This window comes from Artemia sp. Qi Xiang Cuo, chromosome 19 (assembly GCF_049724085.1).
Source record: "Artemia sp. Qi Xiang Cuo chromosome 19, ASM4972408v1, whole genome shotgun sequence".
Classification (NCBI taxonomy): domain Eukaryota; kingdom Metazoa; phylum Arthropoda; class Branchiopoda; order Anostraca; family Artemiidae; genus Artemia; species Artemia sp. Qi Xiang Cuo.
The window spans coordinates 9,780,143-9,804,209 of NC_142812.1; the positions used below are offsets into that span (position 1 = coordinate 9,780,143).

Here is a 24,067-nt window from a genome sequence, read left to right on the forward strand (position 1 = left end):
TTTTTTTGTTTAATGGAGTTCTTTACTTTTCTTTGAAAAACTCATTTTGTGGAAAAAAATTTTTTAGATTAATTTCTGTTCGTTTTATATTGACATAGTCTTTTCAGGGAAAAAGAAAATAACACTTTAAATCTTTTCGTTTTTTAAGACTATAGTTTGGCCTGCTATTTGTATGCTGGAGAAAAATTTTCAGCAATTTTTAATAACATACGCCATTTTAAAAATCTGGACACAAATAGTACTGTTTAACTTAGTTTCATACCTCCTCTAGTTGACCTGAAATGGAAAACTTGATACCATTGGCAAAAAATCTGTTTAGTTTCTTAGATAGCATGGATACACTTACACTATTTTGATTTGGTTAAATTTTAAGAGCAGAAGTAGCCTCAAAAGTTTGAACATAATACCCTCAGTCGTTCTTGTGATACTGCTGAGATGCCTTATTGGGAATTAGCATTATCACAGTGCATTTTCATTTAATCTTAAGGCAATATTTAGTTTTAAAACATAATGGGCCAATGGGAGGTTGGAATTGGAAGGGGGATTAGTTGCCCTCCAATCACTTTCGACTATTAAAAAAGGCATCAACCCTTTCTATTTTCAATCGAATGAGTCCCTTTCGAAGTTCCCATGACAACTTTTTCGATACAAAGGGCCCTGGTCTAAACAACAACAACAACAAAAAATATTACTAATCACTTTCGACTATTAAAAACGGCACTAGCCTTTGAATTTCCAATTGAATTAGCCTTTTTTGAAGTTTCTACGACAACGCCTTCTATAAAAACCTTATATGTGCCCAGGGCATAACTTAAAACCCTTGCCCTAAGAGTTGTGGGGGAGTGTCCTTCTCAAAAACATATTTTCTATCTGGAAATCAACTAGCCCACGCTAAACAAAATGGTTATCTCAAAATTTTGAATGGATGTGTTTGGGGGAATGATGGGCGTGGGGGGGGGGGCTGGTTGCCCTCCAATCCCTTTCGAATTTTAAAAAGGGAACTAGCCCTTTGAATTTCCAATCGAATGAGCTTGTTTTGAAGTTACTACGACAGCGCCTTCTATAAAAAACCTTTGCCCTGAGGGTTGTGGGGGAGTGTCCTCCTTAAAAACATATTTTCTATATGGAAATCAACTACGCTGAACAAAATGACTTATCTCATAATTTTGATTAGATGTGTTTGGGGGAATGATAGGCGTGGGGGGGCCTAGTTGCCCTCCAATCACTTTCGACTACTAAAAAGGCTACTAGCATTTGAATTTCCAAACGAATTAGCCTTTTTTGAAGTTTCTACGACAACGCCTTATATAAAAACCTTATATGCGCCCAGAGCATAACTTAAAACCCTTGCCTTGAGAGTTGTGGGGGAGTGTCCTTCTCAAAAACATATTTTCTATCTGGAAATCAACTAGCTTACGCTAAACAAAATGGCTATCTCAAAATTTTTATTGAATGTGTTTGGGTGAATGATGGACGTAGGAGGGGGCTAGTTACCCTCCAATCAGTTTCTACTATCAAAAAGTGCACTAGCCCTTTGAATTTCCAATCAAATAAGCCCCTTTTGAAGTTTCTATGACAATGCCTTCTATTAAAACCTTATATACCTCAGGATATAACTTAAAACCCTCACCCTGAGGGTTGTTGGGGAATGTCCTCCTAAAAAACATATTTTCTATCTGGAAATCAACTACGCTGAACAAAATGGCTATCTCCAAATTCTGATTGGATATATGTTGGGGAATGATAGGCGTGGGGGGGGGCTTGTTGAGCTCCAATCCCTTTCGACTTTTAAAAAGGGCACTAACCCTTTGAATTTCCAATCGAATGAGCCTTTTTTGAAGTTTCTACGACAGTCTTCTATAAAAACTTTGTATGCCCCTAGGGCATAACTTAAAACCTTTGCCCTGAGGGTGGCGGGGGAGTGTCCTCCTCAAAAACATATTTCTATCTGGAAATCAACTACGCCGAACAAAATGACTATCTCACAATTTTGATTGGATGTGTTGGGGGAATAATGGGACGTGGGGGGGGGCTAGTTGCCCTCCAATCACTTTCGACTATTAAAAAGGGCAAACGCCCTTTGAATTTCCAGTCAAATGAGCCTGTCTTGAAGTTTCTACGACAGTCTTATATAAAAACTTTATATGCCCCCAGGCCATAACTTAAAACCCATGACCCGAGGGTTTTGGAGTCCTCCTCAAAAAGATATTTTCTATCTGGAAGTCAACTACACTGACAAAATGCCTATCTCAAAATTTTGATTGGATGTGTTTGGGGGAATGATGGGAGTGGGGGGGGGCTAGTTTTCCTCCAATCACTTTCGACTATTAAAAAGGGCACTAGCCCTTCGAATTTCCAATTGAATGTGCCTGTTTTGAAGTTTCTACGACAACGCCTTCTATAAAAACCTTATATGCCCCCAGGGCATAACTTAAAACTCTTGCCGAGGGTTGTGGGGGAGTGTCCTCCTCAAAAACATATTTTCTATCTGGAAATCAGCTACACTGAACAAAATGGCTATCTCAAAATTTTTGTTGGATGTGTTTGGGGGAATGATGGGCGTGGGGGGGCTAGTTTCCCTCCAATCACTTTCTACTATTAAAAAGGACACTATCCCTTTGAATTTCCAATCGAATGATCCTGTTTTGAAGTTTCTACAACAACTCCTTCAATAAAAATCCAATATGCCCCCAGGGCATAAATTAAAAACCTTGCCCTGAGGGTTGTGGGGGAGTGTCCTCCTCAAAACATCTTTTCTATCAGGAAATCAACTACGCTGAAACAAATCGCTATCTCACAATTTTTATTGGGTGTGTTTGGGGGAATGATGGGGGCTGGGGGGTAGTTGCCCTCCAATGACTTTCGACTATTAAAAAGGGCACTAGCCCTTTGAATTTCCAATCGAATGAGCCTGTTTTGAAGTTTCTACGACAACACCTTCTATAAAAAACTTTTATACCCACAGGGCATAACTTAAAACCCTTACTCTGAGGGTTTTGGGGGAGTGTCCTCCCCAAAAACACATTTTCTATCTGGAAAACAACTACGCGAAACAAAATAGCTATCTCAAAATTTTGATTCGATGTTTTTGTGGGAATGATGGGCGCTAGTTGCCTTCCAATCACTTTCGACTAATAAAAAGGGCACTAGAATTCACGATTTCTAATCGCATGAGCCCCTTTTGAAGTCTACGGCGACCTCTTCTATATGAAGTGCCCTGCTTTAAAAAAAATAATAAACAGTACATTGTCAACATTGATCTTTTATGACCTCAGGGCATAACTTAAAACCCTTGCCCTGAGGGTTGTGGGGGAGTGTCCTCCTCAAAAAGATATTTTCTATCTGGAAATCAACTACGCTGAACAAAATGGCTATCTCAAAGTTTTGATTGGATGTGTTTGGGGGAATGACGGGCGTGGTGGGGGGGGGGGCTAGCTGCTCTCCAATCACTCGACTATTGAAAAGGGCACTAGCCACGCCAATTTCCAATTGAATGAGCCCTTTTCGAATTTTCTACGACAACTCCTTCGATACGAAGTGCCCGGGTATGGAGAAAAAAAACACATTGTGCCCACATCGTTCTTTACTTAGGCAGCGCTAGCGCGCTGCCTATGATAAATCTGTTGCATTGACTATGATAATATTGCTGTTTTTTTTAGACCATATGGATAGCCTCGTACCCATCCTCATAGAAGAAGGAGGAGAAGGAGAGTTAGAACCGTTCAAAGGGTTTTTTCAAGGAAAGGCACAGATGTTCGGACAAGAGAGGATGATAAGGAATGGGAAATCACCATGCAACTACCAGGCTTTCTCCCAAGTGACATTACAGTGAACAGCACAGACAAGGAAATAATTGTCCATGGCATGCATAAAGAACGTCCAGATTATGAAGGTGGGGAAGGCTATGTTTTTAGAGAGTAAGTATCTTCCCAAGTCCATATTTTTTCTACTATAATCTCCGATCCTATGATTCTGCCTTTGTAACATAAATGATGTCATATTATATATATATATATATATATATATATATATATATATATATATATATATATATATATATATATATATATAGCTAGAACCTATCTGTATTCGTAACAAGAAATCTCCCCTGGAAAATTGACCCGGGAAGATCTCTCCAAAAAACCTGTCCCCAAGAAATATCGTCCGCAGAAACTAGGCCCTGGAAAACTCGCCTCCTTAAAACTTGGAAAACCAACCGCAAGTTGCTTCCAAGGCCATATCCAGGGGGGTTACCCGGTTTGACCCCCCCCCCCAAAAAAAAAAAAAATTCTGACCGAGTCGGAAATTAGTCTAAAAAATACCTGTAAAGACAAAACCTTACCAGAAAAAAATATGCTCCCACACTAAATCCTATTGCATTTTGTGGGTAAACGGTGCTTATCAGCTTACGCAATTAGGTATCCGTAGGTAACCCCATGTTCACCTGATCTTGCATAGTAAATTAGGGTTAATATGCGCTATTATCCTTTTGCATTTTGTGGCTTACAAAAATCCTATTGCAATTTTGTGGGTAAACGGTTGTGATCAGCTTACACAATTAGGTAACTCCATGTTCGCTTTATTATGCAAGGTCAGACCTTGCATAGTAAATTAGGATTAATGTGAGCTCGAGGTAAATGTTATAAGAGTGCAAGATTTCAGTTTAGTTCAGTTCAATTTCCGACTTGGATAAGAGAAGAGCGATTTTCAACATGAAGAGGAAGTGTAACATTACGTCGTTTTTTGCGCCCAAGCGGACCAGGGATGTTTCTGACAGTGGCGTTAGCGGGTCGTATGTGGAGCATTCATCTACACCTGGGAATCTGAAGGGTACTGGAGCCATCGTTGAAGCTTCTGAATCACGGACCCTGGAACCAACCACGACGCAACACGCACCTACACCAACCCAGTCTCTGTCGTTGTTTGCAAATGACATCGGTCGTTTTGTCAACAAATCATCCAGTCTCGATGCAAATTCTAAACTTCGTTTGCTGAAGAGCCCTTGGACTCCAGATATCTCCTACATTTTTCAAGTATCCGAAAAACGGAAGCTGAAGTTTCAGTTAATTTGACTCGCTTGTTTCAGTTGGTTGTCCTACTCTCCGTCTGAGGACGCTGCTTTTTGCAGATTTTGCGTTCTCTTCTCGTCAGAGACGGCTGGCAAAGGCTGACACCAGCGCTTGGGGAATCTAGTCACCAAACCATTCAGAAGCTGGAAGGATGCGATAGTGCTTCACAGCTCACCAACAAGCAGAGTTTCATAGAAACTGCATCGTATCGGCTGAAAACTTAATTTCTGTCTCGGAGAAAAGGCAGGACAATATCGCGCACCAACTAGACGCGGCAAGGAAAGCACAGGTTCAAGAAAATCGCCAGAATTTGCGATCAATTGTTGAGACGGTGATATTTTGTGGGTGGCAACAGCTTGCCCTTCGTGGTACTAACGATTCCGGCCCCATTTCGGTCTCGGATCCAGAACCTTCCCATAATAATGGCAACTTCCGAGCACTACTGCGGCTGAGGGCGAGACACGGTGACGATGTTCTGAAGAACCATCTTCTTTCTGCAGCTGGAAATGCCACATATCTTTCTCCCATCATCCAGAATGGTATTATCGCCGCATTCTGGGAGCTTCTTCAGCAGTCCATTGTGGAAAGAGTAAACGCAAGTCCATTATTTTCGGTGCTTGCCAATGAAACGGCGGACGTTTAGAACAAGGAGCACCTGTCTGTTTGCGTCCGCTACACTTTCAAAGGGAACCTACATAAGGACTTCCTTGGTTTTACCCCAATTTCTGATTTGACTGGACAAGGTCTGGCTTCATTAAGCCTGCGATATCTCGAAAGCCTTGGTATTAATCTGAACAAGATGGTTGGTCAGGGATATGACAGTGCGGCAGCAATGACCGGGCATCTTAGGGGCGTTCAGGGTGTTATACGTGAAAAGTATCGGAAGGCACTTTACGTCCATTGTAGTGCGCACAGTCTCAACTTGGTCGTCTCTTCTGTATGCTCTATTCTGGGGTTTCAGCATTTCTTTGGTGTCTTGTCACAAGTCTGCAGTTTTTACCATACTTTCCCACTCAGGACACATAATTTAAAAGAGAAGATCAATGAAATACTACCGGATTCGAGGAAACATACTTTAACCGGACTCTGCGAAACAAGATGGGTGGAGTGCCACGATTCAGTCGTGAGTTTTTTTTAGCTGTACCAACCAATCCTGGTATCCCTGGAAGCTCTTGAAGAGAACGGAAATGCAGAAACTTCTGCAAAAGTGGCGCAGTTGCTGGACTCGATGAACCAGTCGCAATTTGTTGCGTGTCTCCATGTGGTCAAAGAGCTTTTCTGCCTTACGCTTCCACTGTGCAAGACTCTTCAGTCAGTTGACTGTGATTGACAGCTGCATGCAGGCACATGGAAACTGTCCTTTCAAAAACAAAGGAAATGCGAGGAAATACTGCTACTGCTTTCACGTCTACTTTTGACAAAGCTCAGTGTTTTGCCAGCGACTTACGACTGGAGATGATTCGTCCAAGGACGAGAGGTGGCCGGAGTGTGCATTCAGATGATCCAGACCTTCTCATCCACTATAGAACCTCGCTCTTTGTTCCTTTCCTAGACCACTTCACTTCCGAGCTGAAACAACGATTTGTGCTTCACCAGAAACTGCTGTCAAATCTCAGCGTCCTTTCTCCTGCGAAAATTCTCTCTGTCGATCTGAAGGCATTGAATCTGGAGTCATTGGTTGAATTGTATGGCGATACTCTTCTCGAGCCATACTGTCTGAAGCAAGAAATTGAGCTATGGCGCATCAAGTGAGAGAATGTTCCGGTATCAGAGAGGCCTACTTGTGCTGTGTCTTTGCTTCAGGCATCCCACGCCACCTTTTTTCCAAATGTTTTTCTTCTTCTGGCTGTTCTTGAGATGCTACCTGTTAGCACTGCTACTCCGGAAAGAAGTTTATCTACGCTCAGAAGGCTCAAAACCTGGCTGAGAAATTGAACAGGAGAACAATTGAGTGGCTTGGTCCTCCTTGTAGTCTATAGGGACGTTGACATCTGCCCAGACAAGGTCATCAAAATTTTTTGCCGGGAATAAAAATGTTCACTTGGATTTCGTTTTTCCCCTTACTTTTAGCTAAAAAAATAAAATACAAAAAAAGATATATAGACTACTTCTACCATTTGGCTTCTTTTTGCGTTTTGTTTTTACTGTCTCAAAAAAAAAATTAGGATATGCCTAATGGACGCGTCCTCATTCGTAAGGGGTGGACTAACGGTCTCGAGCTAACGTAATGTTGCTCGAGGATGTTAGACAAAGTCCACAGGAAAAAATCGAGTAACCCCCCCCCCCCCCCGAACAAAAATCCTGGATACGGTCCTGGTTGCTTCGTTCCTTGCCCTTAACATTTACGAAATATTACGACGAGTATACTCGCCCCAGGAAACTCACACAACTTGCTCCAGATAAAGTTGCTCCAAAGAAAAGTTTTCCCTTGAATACCTGCCCCTAAAAACTGTCCAAAGGTGCTTGCTTCCTAGAAGAATTAATGCAAACTGAAAGGCAATATCTTTTTTGGGCACCAATTGCTAAGACGTCATTCTAATGAGCCCCCTCCTAAGTTTATAAAACAACCCCTTCTAGGTGAAGTAGCAGGAGAAAAATACATGGAACATAATTTGCTCTTCACTAACTCAACCTGAAAGTGTTGGTTCTGACAGGTTCAACAGTGTTGTCACCCTTTTTCTGTATTCGGGCATTAAATGTTTAGTTTACGGGTAATTCATGCTAGAAGGTAAGCCCTTAATAAATCTGTAAAACCTTGGTATCTCTCTCCTAAGACGGTATATGCGGGCAATATGGAATAAGTAGTCAAAAATTTTGCCATCAGGACATCTGCAAAAAGGTTTATATTGGAGTAAGGGGGGAGCTATTCGTTGGAAAATTAATCCTGAGTTGTTGAGCCGTCAAATTTTCAAAAATTCACTTATTATTTAGTTTTAGTTAACTTTTTTAAGAAATCTCAAAAGAAGTTTTTGAAAAAGAGCTACCTTAAGCCAAAGACGAGAAAAAATAAAGTCAAATAATAATCCAAGTTCATACCGAACATAAACCACTATTAGTAAGTAAATGACACCCAGACGAACAGAAATTCCAGTTAATAAACAGCACAAACTTAAAAAAAAAAACAGAAATTACCATAAACAAGACTATGGCTATGGATTCTTCAGCCTTTTAAAAGAACAGACTTCATTTGTACTCGCAAGTGGTAGTAGCATTCACAAATATTCATAGTAGTCGCAAGTATTAGCAGCAGTGAAAAGTAGTTGTGGTCGCAAGTAGTATAATAGTAGTCGTGAGTTCTAGTAGTAGTGGCAAGTAGTAGTAGTAGTGGCAAGTAGTAGTAGCAGATGCAAATAGTAGTAATAGTTGCAAGTCCCACGAGTAGTTGCAGGTAGTACGAATAGTATCAAGTAGTAACAGTAGTCGCAAGTAGTTGTAGTAGTTGTCAAGATTAGCAATAGTAGTAGCAAGAAGTAGTAGTAGTTTCAAGTAGTAGTAGTAGACGTAAGGGGTAGAAGCAGTTGTTGCAAGTAGTACTCACAAGCAGCTGTAGCAATACCACTGAGTAGTACTATACACATATTGTCTTTTTGTTTAGTTCAACATCTGCATCAGCATGCTCTGAAAGTTTCAATTCAATCCCCTCAGCCGTTCCTGCTATATTGCGGATCTGCTCTTTTGACGACTAACATGTTCATAGTGTGTTCTGATTTATTTTAACATTCCCCAACATTCCAGAATGTTAATTCTCTGAAAGTTCAACGTTAATACCCTTAGCTTTTTTGAAGACCGAGGATCAAACATACCCGATTCCCACCCCCTTTTCGAATAACAAACCTTATAAGTTCAAAGGTTTATTAATCCACATTCATAAACAAATAAATAAATTAGACAACACTTTCACGCTGGAGAAAACCTATGAAGGTTTGCGATCGCGCGAAAATCCACATAACTACTTACTTATCAAATCAACCATTTACATAAATCTCAAGTATTTAATTAAAACTATTATAAATAAACCAAAAATAGATAAACTATAACCTATATATAAAAAAAAGAAAAATAAAAGAAAAATAATACAAAAATATAAAAAATATATAGAAAAATAAGTAAATAACTGAGTTAAAAATAATAATAAATCCAGTCTCCATCACTCATTATACTCCCCTGTCCCACACTGCCCTTTCAACCTTACCTTAGCCCCTACCCACCCTTACCTTCCCAGCCCACCCTTACCTCTCCAGCTCCTCTTCCTCCCCTACCCAACCTACCAGCCATAATAAAATTTAACAAATTCGCCCCAAAAATAATCTTTTAAATTCTTTTTAAATTGAGGTGCATGTTCCGCCGCTCTAAATCTCAGTGGTAGCTCATTCCATACTGATGGACCCAGGTGTTTCATTGAATATGAAGGGCACCACGACACAAATCAATATCCTTTGCCTAGTTCCATAATTATGCAGGTCACTATTAATTTGGTAAAAATCCTTTAAAACATCAGGGGTTAAACCATTCTTACACTGAAACACAAATACAGCAGCTTGTTAATCTCTTATCTAACCTACATTTAGGAGCTTCAGGGACCTAAAACAAGCGCATGTGTCATGTACATCCTGGACATACCTACCGATTGTTTTAACAGCTTTATTTTGTAGAACTTGCACTCTTCTATAGTTGCATAAGAACTTACTGCTCCATTGTAGGCAACCTTAAGAGATATTTGGATAAACCAACGAATAATATATAGTTAAAAGTATTCTTTGAGGGAGAAAGTGCTGTAGACATCAAAATATTCCAACCCCATGGGCAATTTTTATGAAATTGCGTCACTGTGACACTTCCATGCCAGATGGTAACCAAGATAAAAACCTAGGTAGCGGAGATGATCAACTTGCTGAACTAGATTACCCCACAAAGTTACCTGGCTAGACACATCCAGCGATCTACCATCCGTACAAAACATCATTACAAATTTCTTGCGAACATTTACACACAATAGACTTAATGAAGTGAAAATCTCCAGGCTTTCCAATGCGAGATTCGCCTTTGTCACCAGGTCCTTCATAGATGAGGCAAACACAGTTAAAACGGTATCATCATCAAACGAAGTAAGATACCACATCTTTCAAATAAAGACGCGTGAGATCAACATACATGAGGTAAAGCAGCGGACCTAACACTAATCCATGTGTTACTCCACACATCACTGGAAATGCTGCTGAGCCCACATCATTCAACACTAATTTGAGGTATCTCCCTGTGAGATAACTTTCAAACCACTTTAAGCACTTTTCGTGGACACCAAACGACTCCATCCCACTTAGCAGAGTTTGAAAATCAACTGTATCGAATTCTTTACAAATATCTATAAATATAGATATCCTTAGATATGATATGCTTTGCGAATATCCTTAGATGCAAATAACAGTCAAACTTACGTAGCTCATAACCCTCGCCTCAAGGGCTGTAGGGGGGTCATATCACCCCAAGAGGCATCGTTATTTTACTTCAACTGATTTCAATAATAGCCATTTCAATATGTTAGTCAGATTCTTTGGGGGTTAAGGAGAGGTCAGTCAGAAAAAAAGGGTGCGGAAGGGAGTTTGGTTGCACTCTATTCCCTTTGAACTCTTAAAAATGGCACTAGAACTTTCAATTATCGATCAAATGAGCCTCTTCCGAAGTTTTTACAACTCCTTCTATACGAAGTTGCCTAGTGAATATATTGGTTGCCTGATGAAGCCTTTATTTAAGCAGCGCTATTGCGCTGCCTGTGAATTTTTTTGTGTTGGAAATAAGGGTTACTTCAATCAGAAGGTGTACCCATAAAGGGGTATTTTATCCAAGTTTTAACGCCCCTGTAGAACCGACTGACGGAGATACTAGTGACTCAGATGAATTTTACTTACAGTTACAGGAGCAAATAGACAAGGTCCCAGGTAGAAATATGATGTTATTACTGGGAGATTTTAACGCCGAGGTTGGTAGAAATAAAAGATAGATGGTATCCCAGCTTAGGTAAATTTGGTGTAGGAAAAGAAAACAGTAATGGATACAGACTTTTGCAATTTTGTAGGTATAACAATCTAATTATAACCAATACGGTGTTTGGTCATAAAATGGCTCATAAGCTAACATGGTATTCACGTGATGGTAAGACAGCAAACCTCATTGATTATGCTATAGTAAACCGAAGACTGGCAGGATCAATACAAGATACTAGGGTATATAGGAGTGCTGTTATTGATGTTAAAAGTAAAGATCACCATCTAGTAGTGTCAAGGGTTTATTTAAAGCTGAAATATCGGAAGGGTAATTACCTCCCGGGAAGTTATCATGTTAGTAGACTGCAGGATGAGAATTTGAGAGAAACTTTCCAGGAACAGTTGAATACTAATCTTGAGAGTTTAAAATTTGATAATTTGGAAGATGGTTGGAATAATTTTAGAAAAATAATTTGTGAAGTTGCTGAAGGTGTATTAGGGAAGAAAGCTAGAACTGCAGCTAAGAATATTAGTGAAAAAGCTTTATGTTTAATAGAAAGGAGAAAGGACTTGTACAAGAATTATCTAGTGATATCTCGCATGAAAACAAAAGAAATGTAAAGAAAGTGGAGAAAGCATTGAAATATGAACTAAGGAGGTGTGAAGTGGAGGCCATGGATAAAATTGCCGAGGATTTAGAAGATGCAGCTAGACGGCATAATAGTAAAATATTGTACTGACACGTTAACAAATTGAGAGGTAGTAGTCAATCCGGACTTGTCCCAGTTAAAGATAGGAATGGGGTGGCAATTAGCGATAAGAAAAAAGCTAAAGCGAGATGGGCCGAACATTCTGAGAATTTGCTTAACCGAGATAGAGTTGCAGGAAAAAATATAGAGGAAAATAAAAAAGTTTGTGATACCTTGGATGTGAAGGAAGATTTGTTTTATGAGGAGGAATTAGCAACAGTACTAAAAGGATTAAAGAATAATAAGGTTTCAGATGCTGATAGGGTGGTAAATGAATTTCTTAAATATGGTGGATCTGAGGTTAGAAATAAGTTATTGAAGATTATGAATATGATTTTTGAAAAAGGGGAAGTACTTAACGATTTTAGGAAGTCCTTAATTAAGCCACTTTATAAGAAAGGTGATAAAAGTGAGTGTTGTAATTATCGAGGCATTAGTCTGGTCTCTGTAGGGAGCAAATTATTTAGTAATATGATATTTTTTAGACTGAGAGATGCCGTAGACAAAGTTTTAAGAGAAGAGCAGTGCGGTTTTAGAAAGGTAGAGGATGTGTTGACCAAATTTTCACTCTTAGGCTAATAATTGAGAAGTGCCTAAGTTTTCAAACACATTTGGTCCTCAGTTTTATAGATTATGAGCAAGCGTTTGATTCTGTTGATAGAAGAGCTTTAGTAAAGGTTTTATCCTTGTATGGTATACCAGACAAATACATTAAAGTAATTAGTGCTATGTACGAGAATAACATTGCTGCGGTTAAGGTAGGAAATGATGGGAGACCACGGAATCAAATGGTGAGGAAAAAGTCTCCTGGACTTGGATTATGCTGATGATTTAAGCATCCTAGATGAAAGTGTGAGCAAAATGAATGAAGTTTTAGAGGTTTTGCGAGGTCAGGTTGCTAGAATTGGTTTGAAAATTAATGTTAGGAAGACTAAGTCACTAAGGCTAAGAGTAAGTGAAGATGAAAAGGTGACGTTGGGTAATGAAAATATTGCTCGAGTGAGCAGCTTCACTTACCTTGGTTTTATTATTAGTAAAGATGGTAGGAGCAGTGAAAATGTTAAAAATAGAAAAGTCAAGGCTCAGGGTGTTTTTTTCAAAATTAAAAAAAGTCTAGAAGAATTGGAAGATAAGTCTGCAAACCAAGATTAGAATATTAGACGCTACAGTGATGACAGTGGTCAAATATGGCTCTGAAGCATGGACGCTCCGAAAAGCGGATGAATATTTGCTAGATGTTTTCCAGAGAAACTGCTTAAGGACTGTTCTGGGTAACCGGCTGACTGACCGTATTTCAAACAATAGGCTATACGAAAAATGTGGTTCAATACCGCTTTCTAGGTCTATAATGAAAGAAAGTTTGAGGTGGTTAGGGCATGTTTTGCGGATGAAGGATGACAGATTGCCGAAGATTTTTCTTTTCGGCCAACCATCTAGGGCTTAACGGAAAACAGGTCTTTCCCGTCTGGGGTGGGAGGACGTCATAAAGAAAGATTTAAAGGAAATGGGAACTTCGTGGGCGGGTGTAAAAAGGGAGGCTTTGAATAGATTTGGGTGGAGGAGGATCGTGCGTAGCTGTGTTGGCCTCAGGCGGCTTGGTGCTGCGGTGAGATGTTAGTAGTAGTAGTAGTATTTGTTTTGATTGTTTGTTCCCTTGTTTTCTTCAGTGTTTTCTTGTTTTCTTTTGTTCCTTCTTTTTCTTCAGTGTTGAGTAAAACCACTTGTTTTTGATTTTTTGGTCCCTGGTTTTCTTTAGTCTTTTATTGTTTTCTTTTGTCCGTTCGTTTTCTTCAGCGTTGAGTAAAACCACTTATTTTGATTGTTTGTTCCCTTGTTTTCTTCAGTGTTTTCTTGTTTTCTTTTGTTCCTTCTGTTTCTTCAGTGTTGAGTAAAATTACTTGTTTTTGATTGTTTGGTCCCTGGTGTTTCTAGTCTTTTCTTGTTTTCTTTGGTCAGTTCTTTTTCTTCAGTGTTGAGTAAACCACCTGTTAGGATTGTTTGGTCCCTTGCTTTCTTCAGTGTTTTCTTATTTTCTTTGGTCCCTTGTTTTCTTCAATGTTTTCTTGTTTTCTTAGGTCACTTCTTTTTCTTCAGTGTTGGGTAAAACCACTTGTTTTGCTTGTTTGGTCCCTTGTTTTCTTCAGTGTTTTCTTGTTTTCTTTGGTCCCTTCTTTTTCTTCAGTGTTGAGTAAAACCACTTGTTTTTGATTGTTTGGTCCCTTCTTTTCCGCACACTTATTGCGAGTAAAATGCTTGTAAAAATACTTGAAAATAATAAAAAAAAAGATAATGTTGTTAAACCAGTGTTGAGTAAAAACCACTTGTTTTAATTTCCCTTGTTTTCTTCAGTGTTTTATAGTTTTCTTTGGTCCCTTCTTTTTCTTCAGTGCCACTTGTTTTGATTGTTTGGTCTCTTGCTTTTTTCAGCGTTTTCTTGTTTTCGTTGGTCCCTTCTTCTTCTTCAATGCTGAGTAAAAAGACTTCTTTTTGATTGTTTGGTCTCTTGTTTTCGTCAGTATTTTCTTTTTTTTTCTTTGGTTCCTTCCTTTTCTTCAGTGTTGAGTAAAACCACTCGTTTTTGATTGTTTGGTCCCTTGTTTCTGCAAACGTTTTGGGAGTAAATTTGTAAAAAAAATATTTGAAATTAATAAAAAAAGATACCTTCTATAAATTTCAATACTTAGTATCAAATAAATGATACTGGTAATAGTATAAGTAAATTTTAATTGTGAAAGCTAAGAATGGGGAAATATGCAGGAATTTCTTTGGGAGGCATTTCAGGGATAAGAACAACTTAGCAACCGCAAATAAAGAACGAATCATATAAAAAACATAATGAAGTACTATTACCTAAAAAATAAAAGGAATATAAGGAATTAAATAAAATGAAGTTTTTTGGGAGAGATCCATAGATCTTCCCCGGGATAGGTCATGCCCAGCCCATATACCTAACTAAGCAATTAAAGGCGTAATCCTATCCCATTTACTTGCAATGTATGAGAGTGGCCAAAAACAGTCCAAATTTAAGAATTGATATCATAAAACGTAAAAAAGACAGTTCGGCCAGTAAGTATAAGGAATGGCTATATAGAGCCAATTTGAATAAATCAAAACTAAAATTTAAAGAAAATAAACCTACGCACTCAACAGCGTACTCAAATTTTGTCAGCATGGGAGGGATGGTAATCTTTTAACTAGATGGTTTATGTACCCTAATTAAACCAGTATATGATTTTCTTTGTCTTTTTTCCGTGTTCTTTTGTCCGTGTTTTATCATAGGCAGTGCGATAGCACTGTCTATGTAAAGAACGATATTGGCACAATGTATTCTTTATTTTCTTCTTCCATACCAGGGCACTTCGTATCGAACGAGTTGTCGTAAAAACTTGGAAAAGGGCTCATTCTATTGGAAATTGGAACGGCTAGTGCCCTTTTTAATAGGCAAAAATGATTGGACGGCAACTAAAACCCCTTCCACGCCCACCATTTCCCCAAAACAAATCCAATCAAATTTTGAGATAGTCATTTTGTTCAGCGTAGTCGATTTCCAGATAGAAATTATGTTTTTGAGGAGGACACTCCCCCACAGCCTTCAGGGCAAGGGTTTTAAGTTATGCCTTGGGGGCATACAAGAACGATGTTGGCGTAATGTATTATTTATTATTTTTTCCTTTAGACCAGTGCACTTTGTATCGAAGAAGTTGTCGTAGATAATTCGAAAAGGGCTCAGTCAATTGGAGTGGTTTGTGCCCTTTTTAATAGTCAAAGTGATCGGAAGACAACTAACACCCCTTCCACGCCCACCATATCCTGAAACACATCCAATCCAAATTTAGATATAGCCATTTTGTTCAGCGTAGTTGATTTCCAGATAGAAATTATGTTCTTGAGAAGGATACTCCCCCACAACCCGTAGGGCATAGGTTGTAAGTTATGCTGTGGGGGTATATAAGGCTTATATTGAAGACTTTTTCTTAGAAACTTCAAAAAAGGCTTATTTGAGTAGACATTAAAAGGTATATTTCCGTTTTTAATAGTCGAAAGTGATTGGAGGGCAACTAAACCCCCTCTCATGCCCACCTTTTCCCGAAAGATCCAACCAAAATTTTGAGATAGCCTTTTGTTCAACGTAGTTGAAAGCTCTGGCAATTATGTCTTTGAGGATGGCAACCCCCCCCCTATACCCCTCTGGGTACGGGTTTTAAGTTGTGCCCTGGGGGCATATAAGGTTTCTTATAGAAAGGGTTGTCGTAGAAACTTCAAAAAGAGCTCATTTGATTGGAAATTGAAATGGCTAGTACCCTTTTTAATTGTTGAAAAGTATTGGAAGGCAACTAACATTCCTTACACGCCCACCATTTCCCCAAACGCATCCAATCAAAATTTTCATATAGCCGTTTTGTTCAACGTAGTTGAAAGTCCTGGAAATTATACCTTTCAGCAGGGCACTCCCCCCTCAGTCTTCAGGGCAAGGGTTATAAGTTATGCCCTGGAGGCAGATAAGGTTTTCATTGAAAGCTTTATCGTAGAAACTTGAAAAGGGACTCATTCGATTCGAAATGCAAGGGGCTAGTGTCATTTTAAATAATCGAAAGTAATTGGAGGGCAACTAACCCCCCTCTCACGCCCACCATTTATCCAAAAATATCCTATCAGAATTTTGAGATAGCCATTTTGTTCAACGCAGTTGAGAATTCTGGAAATTAGGTCTTTGAAGATGAAAATCCTCTCCCCTCAGAACCCACAGGGCAAGGGTTACAAGTTATGCCCTGGGGGTATATAAGGTTTTATTGAAAGCTTTGTCGTAGAAACTTGAAAAAGGGTGCATTCGATTGGAAATTCAAAGGGCTAGTTTCTTAATAGTCGAAAGTGATTTGAGGGCAATTAACCCCCCTATCACGCCCGCCTTTTCCCTAAACACATCCAATCAAAATTTTTAGATAGCCATTTTGTTCAACGCATTTAAAAGTTTTGGAAATTAGGTCCTTAAGGATGACAACCCCCCCCCCCCCAGCCCTCAGGGCAAGGATTGTAAGTTATGCCCTGGGGCATGTAAGGTTTTTACAGACAGCGTTGTCGTAGAAACTTCAAAAAGGGCTTATTCGATTGGAATTTGAAATGGCTAGTGCCCTTTTAATTTTCGAATTTAATTGGAGGGCAACTAATCCCCCTCCCACGCCCACCATTTCCCCAAACACATACAATCACAATTTTAAGATAGCCATTTTTTTCAACACTGTTGAAAGTTCTGGAAATTGTTTTTGGGATGACAACCCCCCACATCCCTCAGGGCAAGGGTTGTAAGTTATGCCCTGGGGGCATATGAGGTTTTTTTATAGAAAGTTGTTGTAGAAACTTCAAAAATGGCTCATTCGATTTGAAATTGAAAGGGTTAAAGCCCGTTTTAACAGTCGAAAGTGATTGAAGAGTAACTAACCCCCCTCTCACGCCCACCATTTTCCCGAACATATCCAATCAAAATTTTAAGATATTCATTTTTTTCAGAGTATTTAAAAGTTCTGGAAATTAGGTCTTTGAGTATGACAACCCTCCCCCCCCCCCACAGCCCTCAGGGCAAAAGCTGTAAGTTTTGTCCCTGGAGCATATAAGGCTTTTATAGAAAGTTTTGTCGTAGAAACTTCAAAAGGGCTAATTCGATTGGAAATTGAAAGGACTAGTGCCCTTTTGAATAGTCGAAAATGATTGAAAGGCAACTAACCCCACTCTCAAACCCACCATTTCCCCAAACACATCCAATCAAAATTTTGAGATAGCCGTTTTGTTTAACGTAGTTGAAACTTCTGGAAATTAGGTCTTTGCAGATGACAATCCCCTCACAGCCCTCAGAGAAATGATTGTAAGTTATGCCCTGGGTGCATATAAGTTGTTTATAGAACACCTTACAACAAAATGCACTTTACTGAGAAAAATACAAATGAATGTGAATTGTCAGTTTAATATACATGTACTGATATTTAGTAATCAAAGTCTTAATATTATTTGATTTATTAAAGTTATGAAAGTAAAAACATTTATATTTTTCAGTAAAGTGCAAATTATTTTCTGGCCTTTGGAAGTCATATTGGTTTTGAGCCCTACTCATTAATTTCTGCTCGTTTTGAGCTTGACTCGGTTATTTATTGTAAAATCTGTTGTTTGGGTTTCATTGTAAAATCTGTTCGTTTTGGGTTCATTTATTTATCGATGCTGATTTGTCACGCTTGGTAGATTATTTTATTTTGTTTTTGCTCATTTTTGGTTTAATAGAGTTCTTTACTTTTCTTTGAAAACCTTATTTTGTGGAAATTTTTTTTTTAATTAATTACAGGTTTTATCTGTGACGGATTAATAGCTCAAATTGGCAGTTGTTGAAAGAACGAACTAAATTGTGCTCAATTAAAGATTATTTAGACAGTATTTTGTCTAAAAATAATGAAACTTTAAAATAGCTCAAAATAGCTAAAAATAGCTTAATGAAAGAAAGCTAAAAATAACTTAATGAAACTTTATTATTCAGGACAACCATTTGTGTAATGGGGGGAGGGCACCCATTTTCTTCCCTGAAACTAGAAGGAATTAATAATTTGTTAACCTTTTATTAAATTTCCATACGACTGACTTGCTTCGATTAATGTTGTAAATTGTACTCACCCTTACAAATCATTTGCGTAGTAGGGGGAGGGCACCCTTTTCCTTCCCTGAAACTGGAAATAATTAATAATTTGCTAACCCTGTTATTATATTCCCATACGATTGACTTGCTCTGATCAATATTGTAAATTGTACTCACCCCTCCAAACCATTATTCCTGTCGAAATTTACTGGTAAAAATGGATTAATTTTTATTGTCTCGTCTTAAATTCTATATATTTTAAGTTGGCTCATTTGTTTATTAGTTGTTATTGTGCCTCCTCTTAAACCCTGCATATTTTAAGTTGGCTTCTTTGTTTTATTAATGTTTTTTCACTTCAATTAGGATAAGACGACGTTTTCTCCCTCCAAAAACAATCAATCCTGGTGAATTAAGCTCCACATTTTCGTCAGATGGAGAACTTCGGATTCATGCTCCAAAAGCAATCCCTAGGGAGCCAAGGCAAAGACGGATTCAGATCATGCCGGCTCCAATTGGATCTAGATTTAAGAGTGAAAATGAAGAAGAATGGCCGTAATTTTGGAAACTTGCGAACCTATGACCCTGAAGAAATGAATCTCTTATGACTTTTTATATGATACTGTCAAATTTCTATTGTAAAATATGTGAAATATAATGCATTTTTTGGCCAAAATTAACGCAAACGGTACAAAAAAAAACTCGAATGATCTGTGGTGTAATGTATTTACTCCTGTTGTTATTTTCTTTTTTTTCTCTTTTTTCTTCCCCATGTCATATTTAATTTTTGTTGTTTGTGCATATTTTTTGGTCAAAAGCCTAATTCTATATGGATATTTCTTTTTTGTTATTGGGAAAAGTGGGTACGTTTAGCCCTTGGTATCCAAAAATGCTAAGGGTATTAAGATGAAGCTTTTAAGGATGTTGAGGGGACTGTTGAACTAAATAAAACACACTACATGCTTGCATCTTGCCAGAAGGGTGTGTCGCAGGAACGGCTTAGGTTTTCAGACTGATACTTCCAGGGAATGATTAGGGGGTTGTTCAACTGACAAATAGTGTACTACTGCGATTGCTACTATTAATGCAAAGGCTATTAAGGTGAAAATTTCAGGGAATATTCCGGGGGGTTTGAACCATATCGAAATACACTATGTGCATACAGGTTATGAAAGGACATGTCAGCAACATATTAAGAACAGCTTAGATTATTAAGTTGAAACTTTGAGGACATAATAGGGGCGGGGGTCGTTCAATTTACAAAAATTACTGACATACTATTACTACTCCTACTTCTACTGCAACTACTACTGCTACTAAGGCTAAAAGTAATAAGGTGAGAATTTCAGGGAATATTCAGGGAGATTTGAAACATATCAAAACACACTACAAGCATAAAGGTTGTCAAAAGGGCATGTCAACATCATCTTAGGAACGACTTAGAGTATTAACTTGAAATTTTTCTGGAATGATGAAGAGAATGTTCAACTGACCAATAAGTAGTGACTACTACTGCTAGCACTTATTACGACTACTGCGAAGACTACTGTAACTAGCGCTAAATGTATCAGGGTGAAAGTTTCAGGAAATAATGAAGGAGAAGTTGACCTAAATCCAAACCCTCTATATGTGTATGCATTTTGTCAAAAAGGCGTGTCCTCAATATCTTTGGGACGCCGTAGAGTATTTAGTTGAAAGTTACGGGGTATATTTTGGAGGGTGTTGAACTAAACAAAAGGCATATTGGCATGCTACTACTACTACTTCTACTGTTGCTACTACTTCTAAGGCTACTACTACTACTGTTACTATTCCAAAGGCTAATGGATTTAGGGTGAAAATTTTAGAAAATTTTGAGGGGATTTTGAACCAAATCAATGCACACTATGTGCAAGCAGGTTGCCGAAAGACCAATCAGAAATGTCCCAGGATCGTCTTAGGGCATTCAGTTGAAACTTTCAGGGTATATTGAGCAGGATCTTGAAAAAAAACACGATGTGCACACTGCTGTGAATACTGGCACTAATACTACTACTACTGTGACTATTATTACTACTGAGGCTAAGGGTATTAAGGTGGAGCTTTCGGGAGATATTAAGGGGGATATTGAACTAATTAAAACACCCCAAGTGTTTAGATTGTAAAAAGGGCGCATTAGCATTTTCTCAGGAACGGTTTAGAGCATAAAATTGAAACTTTCAAAGAGTGTTGAGGGGGATATTGAACTAGGCAAAAGGCACTATCTACACAATACCATTACTGCATCCACTATGATTACTGCTACTACTGAAGCACTATATTCATGCAGGATGTCAAAAGGACGCATCATCAGTATATCTGGAACAACTCAGGGTATTAAATTGAACCTTTCAGGGCAGCTACAACTGCTACTATTACTACCTATACTGCTGCTACTATTACTACTGCTGCTATTTACGACTATGACTGCTTGTGTTTGTGACTACTTGAGACTGCGAACACTTGCAACTGCTGCTCCAACTACCTGTGTGTGCAACTGTGACTACTCAGAACTGTGATTGCAAGTACGTACGACTTCGACTACCACAACTATATGCGTCTGCAATCACGACTGCAAGGAAATTAAGTTCAAAATGTCAGGGCATGTGGAGCAGGGTAGCTGATCAAATTTTGACTACACTTTTGGTTTTAACATGGTGGCGGTTAGAATTTCGTCAGTCCTAAAGAACTACAAAGATTATGCTGATTTTCAATCCATATATTTGAATATTTTTCCCTGTGCTCGTCACTCCAAAGCATTATAGTATAACTATGATTAAAAATTGCTACACAATGTTGGCCACATACAAATAATAAGCTAAAATTTGGATTCTTATAGAAAAACTGAAAAGATTTGAAATATTCCTAACTTAATCAACGAAATAGATTCTGCCAATTTAAACAAACAGAAATTAATTTTGAAAAACTTTCCACAGATGATATTTTTCAAAGGGAAGTAAAGAGCTATGTTTAACCAAAGATGAGCGGAAATAAATTTAAATGATTTCCTAGCGTAAAAATACCATAAATAGTTATCAATAAAGAAATGAAACCCAAAACGAACGGAAATTCCAGCGAATATCCGAGTCAACTTTAAAAAAAAACAACAGAAACTACCAGAAAAGGAGTAGGGCTAATGCCCTCTGTACTTTCTAAGGAGCAGAACATAATTTGCACTTTACTAGAAAAAAAATTTGTTTTGAACGTTTTCTCATTTATAACGTTAAGAAATCCAAAATTATTAAAACCTTCAGAAGTAAATTTCAGTATGTATTAAACTGTTAATCCACATTCACTTCTTTTTTCAGTAATATTGGTTATGGTTTTGATTTTTTTACGTTATGAGAATTAAAAACATACCTCGAAATAGAGATTGTTCCCAGGGCAAATTTATTTCCAAAAATCGAAATTCCCAAACGGTTCCAAGCATAGCTGCAAGATGGATGATCTGTGGTTCATACCCCCCCCCCCCCCTACTCAGACGATAGTAAAATCATATGAAAAGCATACCTGCTATTTACGCCTGCTAAAAATACCTTGTATTTATTTTGATTATTTCGAGACTTAAATCTGATCTACGCTACTACTATTTAGCTTTAGCCCTATGTGTAAGCCTTCCGTAAGTTTTTAGCCCTCCTACTCAGCACCTCACTCTTTAAGCTAAAGTCTTTTAGTACTTTTAAAAAGCTTCAAATTGTTCTGACTAAACGATCTTTGCGTTTCAGGAGTCGTTTTTAAAGAATTGGGACAAAATTCAAACTTTAGCGTAAAGAGTGAGGGGTTGAGGAAGAGGCAATCCCCTTCATTTACTTAATAATTTTGTTTGTTATAATTTTTAATGTTGCTCCTTACTTCCAGTTGAAAAAACTAGTGTCTTTTTCTTTATTTAATTTTTAGACAAGTCTGAAGTCAAGCCGTCTTTTTAAAGGTTTTAGAAAAAAACTTTTTTATTTAATTTCTGGTTGCTTTTTAAATAATCAAAGGAGATCTGGCCCGACAGCCACGGAGAAATATGTTCTCCACAGAAATATCCCCGTGACAATTCAATCCCGGTAAAAATTTACCCAAGACAAATACCCTTAACAACTCCACGCGTAAAATTGAGACAGAAAAGAGAAAGTAAGAAATATACAAATAATTTTGTATAAGAATTCCTGCAAATTCCCCCAGTGTATAATTTCCCCTCACAAGTTCACCCCCTGGAAACTTCCTTCCCCTTGGAAAATTTTCCTGGGAAAAATCCCCAGCAGAAAATTCGCCTCCCCCACCCTAAAATTTGTGCATGATTCCCAATCGTAAGCAACGGGCAAATTTTATAACTTAAAGACCTTTCCTCTGGGGCTGTGGGGGGTCATGTTATATTGAAAGGCATGGTTATTGGTTTTTTCAACTATGATAAACAAAATGGCTATCTTAAAATTTTGATCAGACAATTTTGGGGAAAAAGGGGTGGGGGGCTGGTTACCCTCCAATATTTTTGATCACTCAAAAAGGGCACTGGAACATTAATTTCCGTTCAAATGAGCCCTAATAGGACCAAATATTTTAGGACCAATGGGTCGATTTCATCACCCCTTGAAAAACAAACACGCATCTGTGATCTTTACAGAAATAATACAGAATTTCACATTTTTGCAGATAGAAGCTTGAAACCTCTAAAGTAGGGTTTTCTGGTATGCTGAATTTGATGATGTGATTTGTATTAAGATTCTATGACTTTTAGGAGGTGATTGCCCTTTTTTTCGAAAGTCAGGCTAATTTTCTCAGGCTCTTAGCCCTTAACGGTTAAGTTTCATTAATAAACTTAATGAAGCTTATATATTTGGAATCAGCATAATAAGCCAATTCTTTTTATATGTCTATTGGTATCAAAATTCCGTGTTTTAGAGTTTCGATTACTATTGAGCCGGGTCGCTCCATACTTACAGTTCGTTACCACGAAATGTTTGACTACTTATGTTTCAGAACCAAAACAAGATCGAATCATTGGACTGAGCTCATTGTTCATAAGTGGTAGCAAATTAAGATAAAAAAATTAAGCAACAATCCTAAAATGCTTCTTTTTTTTTAAAGTGTCCTTAATCGGTTTGCTTTAACTGCACCAAAAGTACTATATTGTTTTGTGTTTTCAGCAAAGCACTAGTTTTCTGTAATTAAATATCATGGTTTATTTGCACTAGTTTTATGCATATATGTTAGATAGACTGTGAAGCAATAATTTTTGTTTGTTTTAAGTGTCAACTTCACTCTTTACTTCCATCAGAAATACTTCTTTGTTTTTAATTAATTGATCTAAGGAATGGCTACTAGTATTAAGTTCAAACTTTTACCAACCTCATGGGACAGTCATGGAGAGAATAGATTTCGACACCAACACAGGGTGAGAGTGGAGTATGGGGTTAAGGGTATAGTTCTGGGGAGAGTAGGCAGTGACTGGTGATGGGAGACTCGGTCAAGTATCTGTATCGGTCAGGGCCATAATTTGGAAAGGATTGCTTCCGTAGGGTAATAACAACTGGTCCAACAGCTGAGGGTTGGAGGAACTGACTATCATCTCTAACCTCTTGAAGGGACTGCTCCCGAAGTATGGAGGTAACAAGCTTTATTTTTCTCAAAATGTTACTCACCACCATTGCATAC

General features: G+C 38.1%; 1 protein-coding gene across 1 annotated transcript in view; it reads left to right on the plus strand.

Moving 5' to 3' along the window:
* LOC148940479 (protein lethal(2)essential for life-like) overlaps positions 1-19,158 on the plus strand; it is a 48,700-nt gene extending 29,542 nt beyond the window's left edge. Inside the window, exons 2-3 of the mRNA XM_089104979.1 lie at positions 3,660-3,917; positions 18,776-19,158. Of these exons, the coding sequence (XP_088961105.1) occupies positions 3,793-3,917; positions 18,776-18,968 (318 nt within the window). The 5' untranslated portion in view covers positions 3,660-3,792 and the 3' untranslated portion in view covers positions 18,969-19,158. The remainder of the gene's footprint in view (positions 1-3,659; positions 3,918-18,775) is intronic.
* Positions 19,159-24,067: the final 4,909 nt, after the last annotated feature.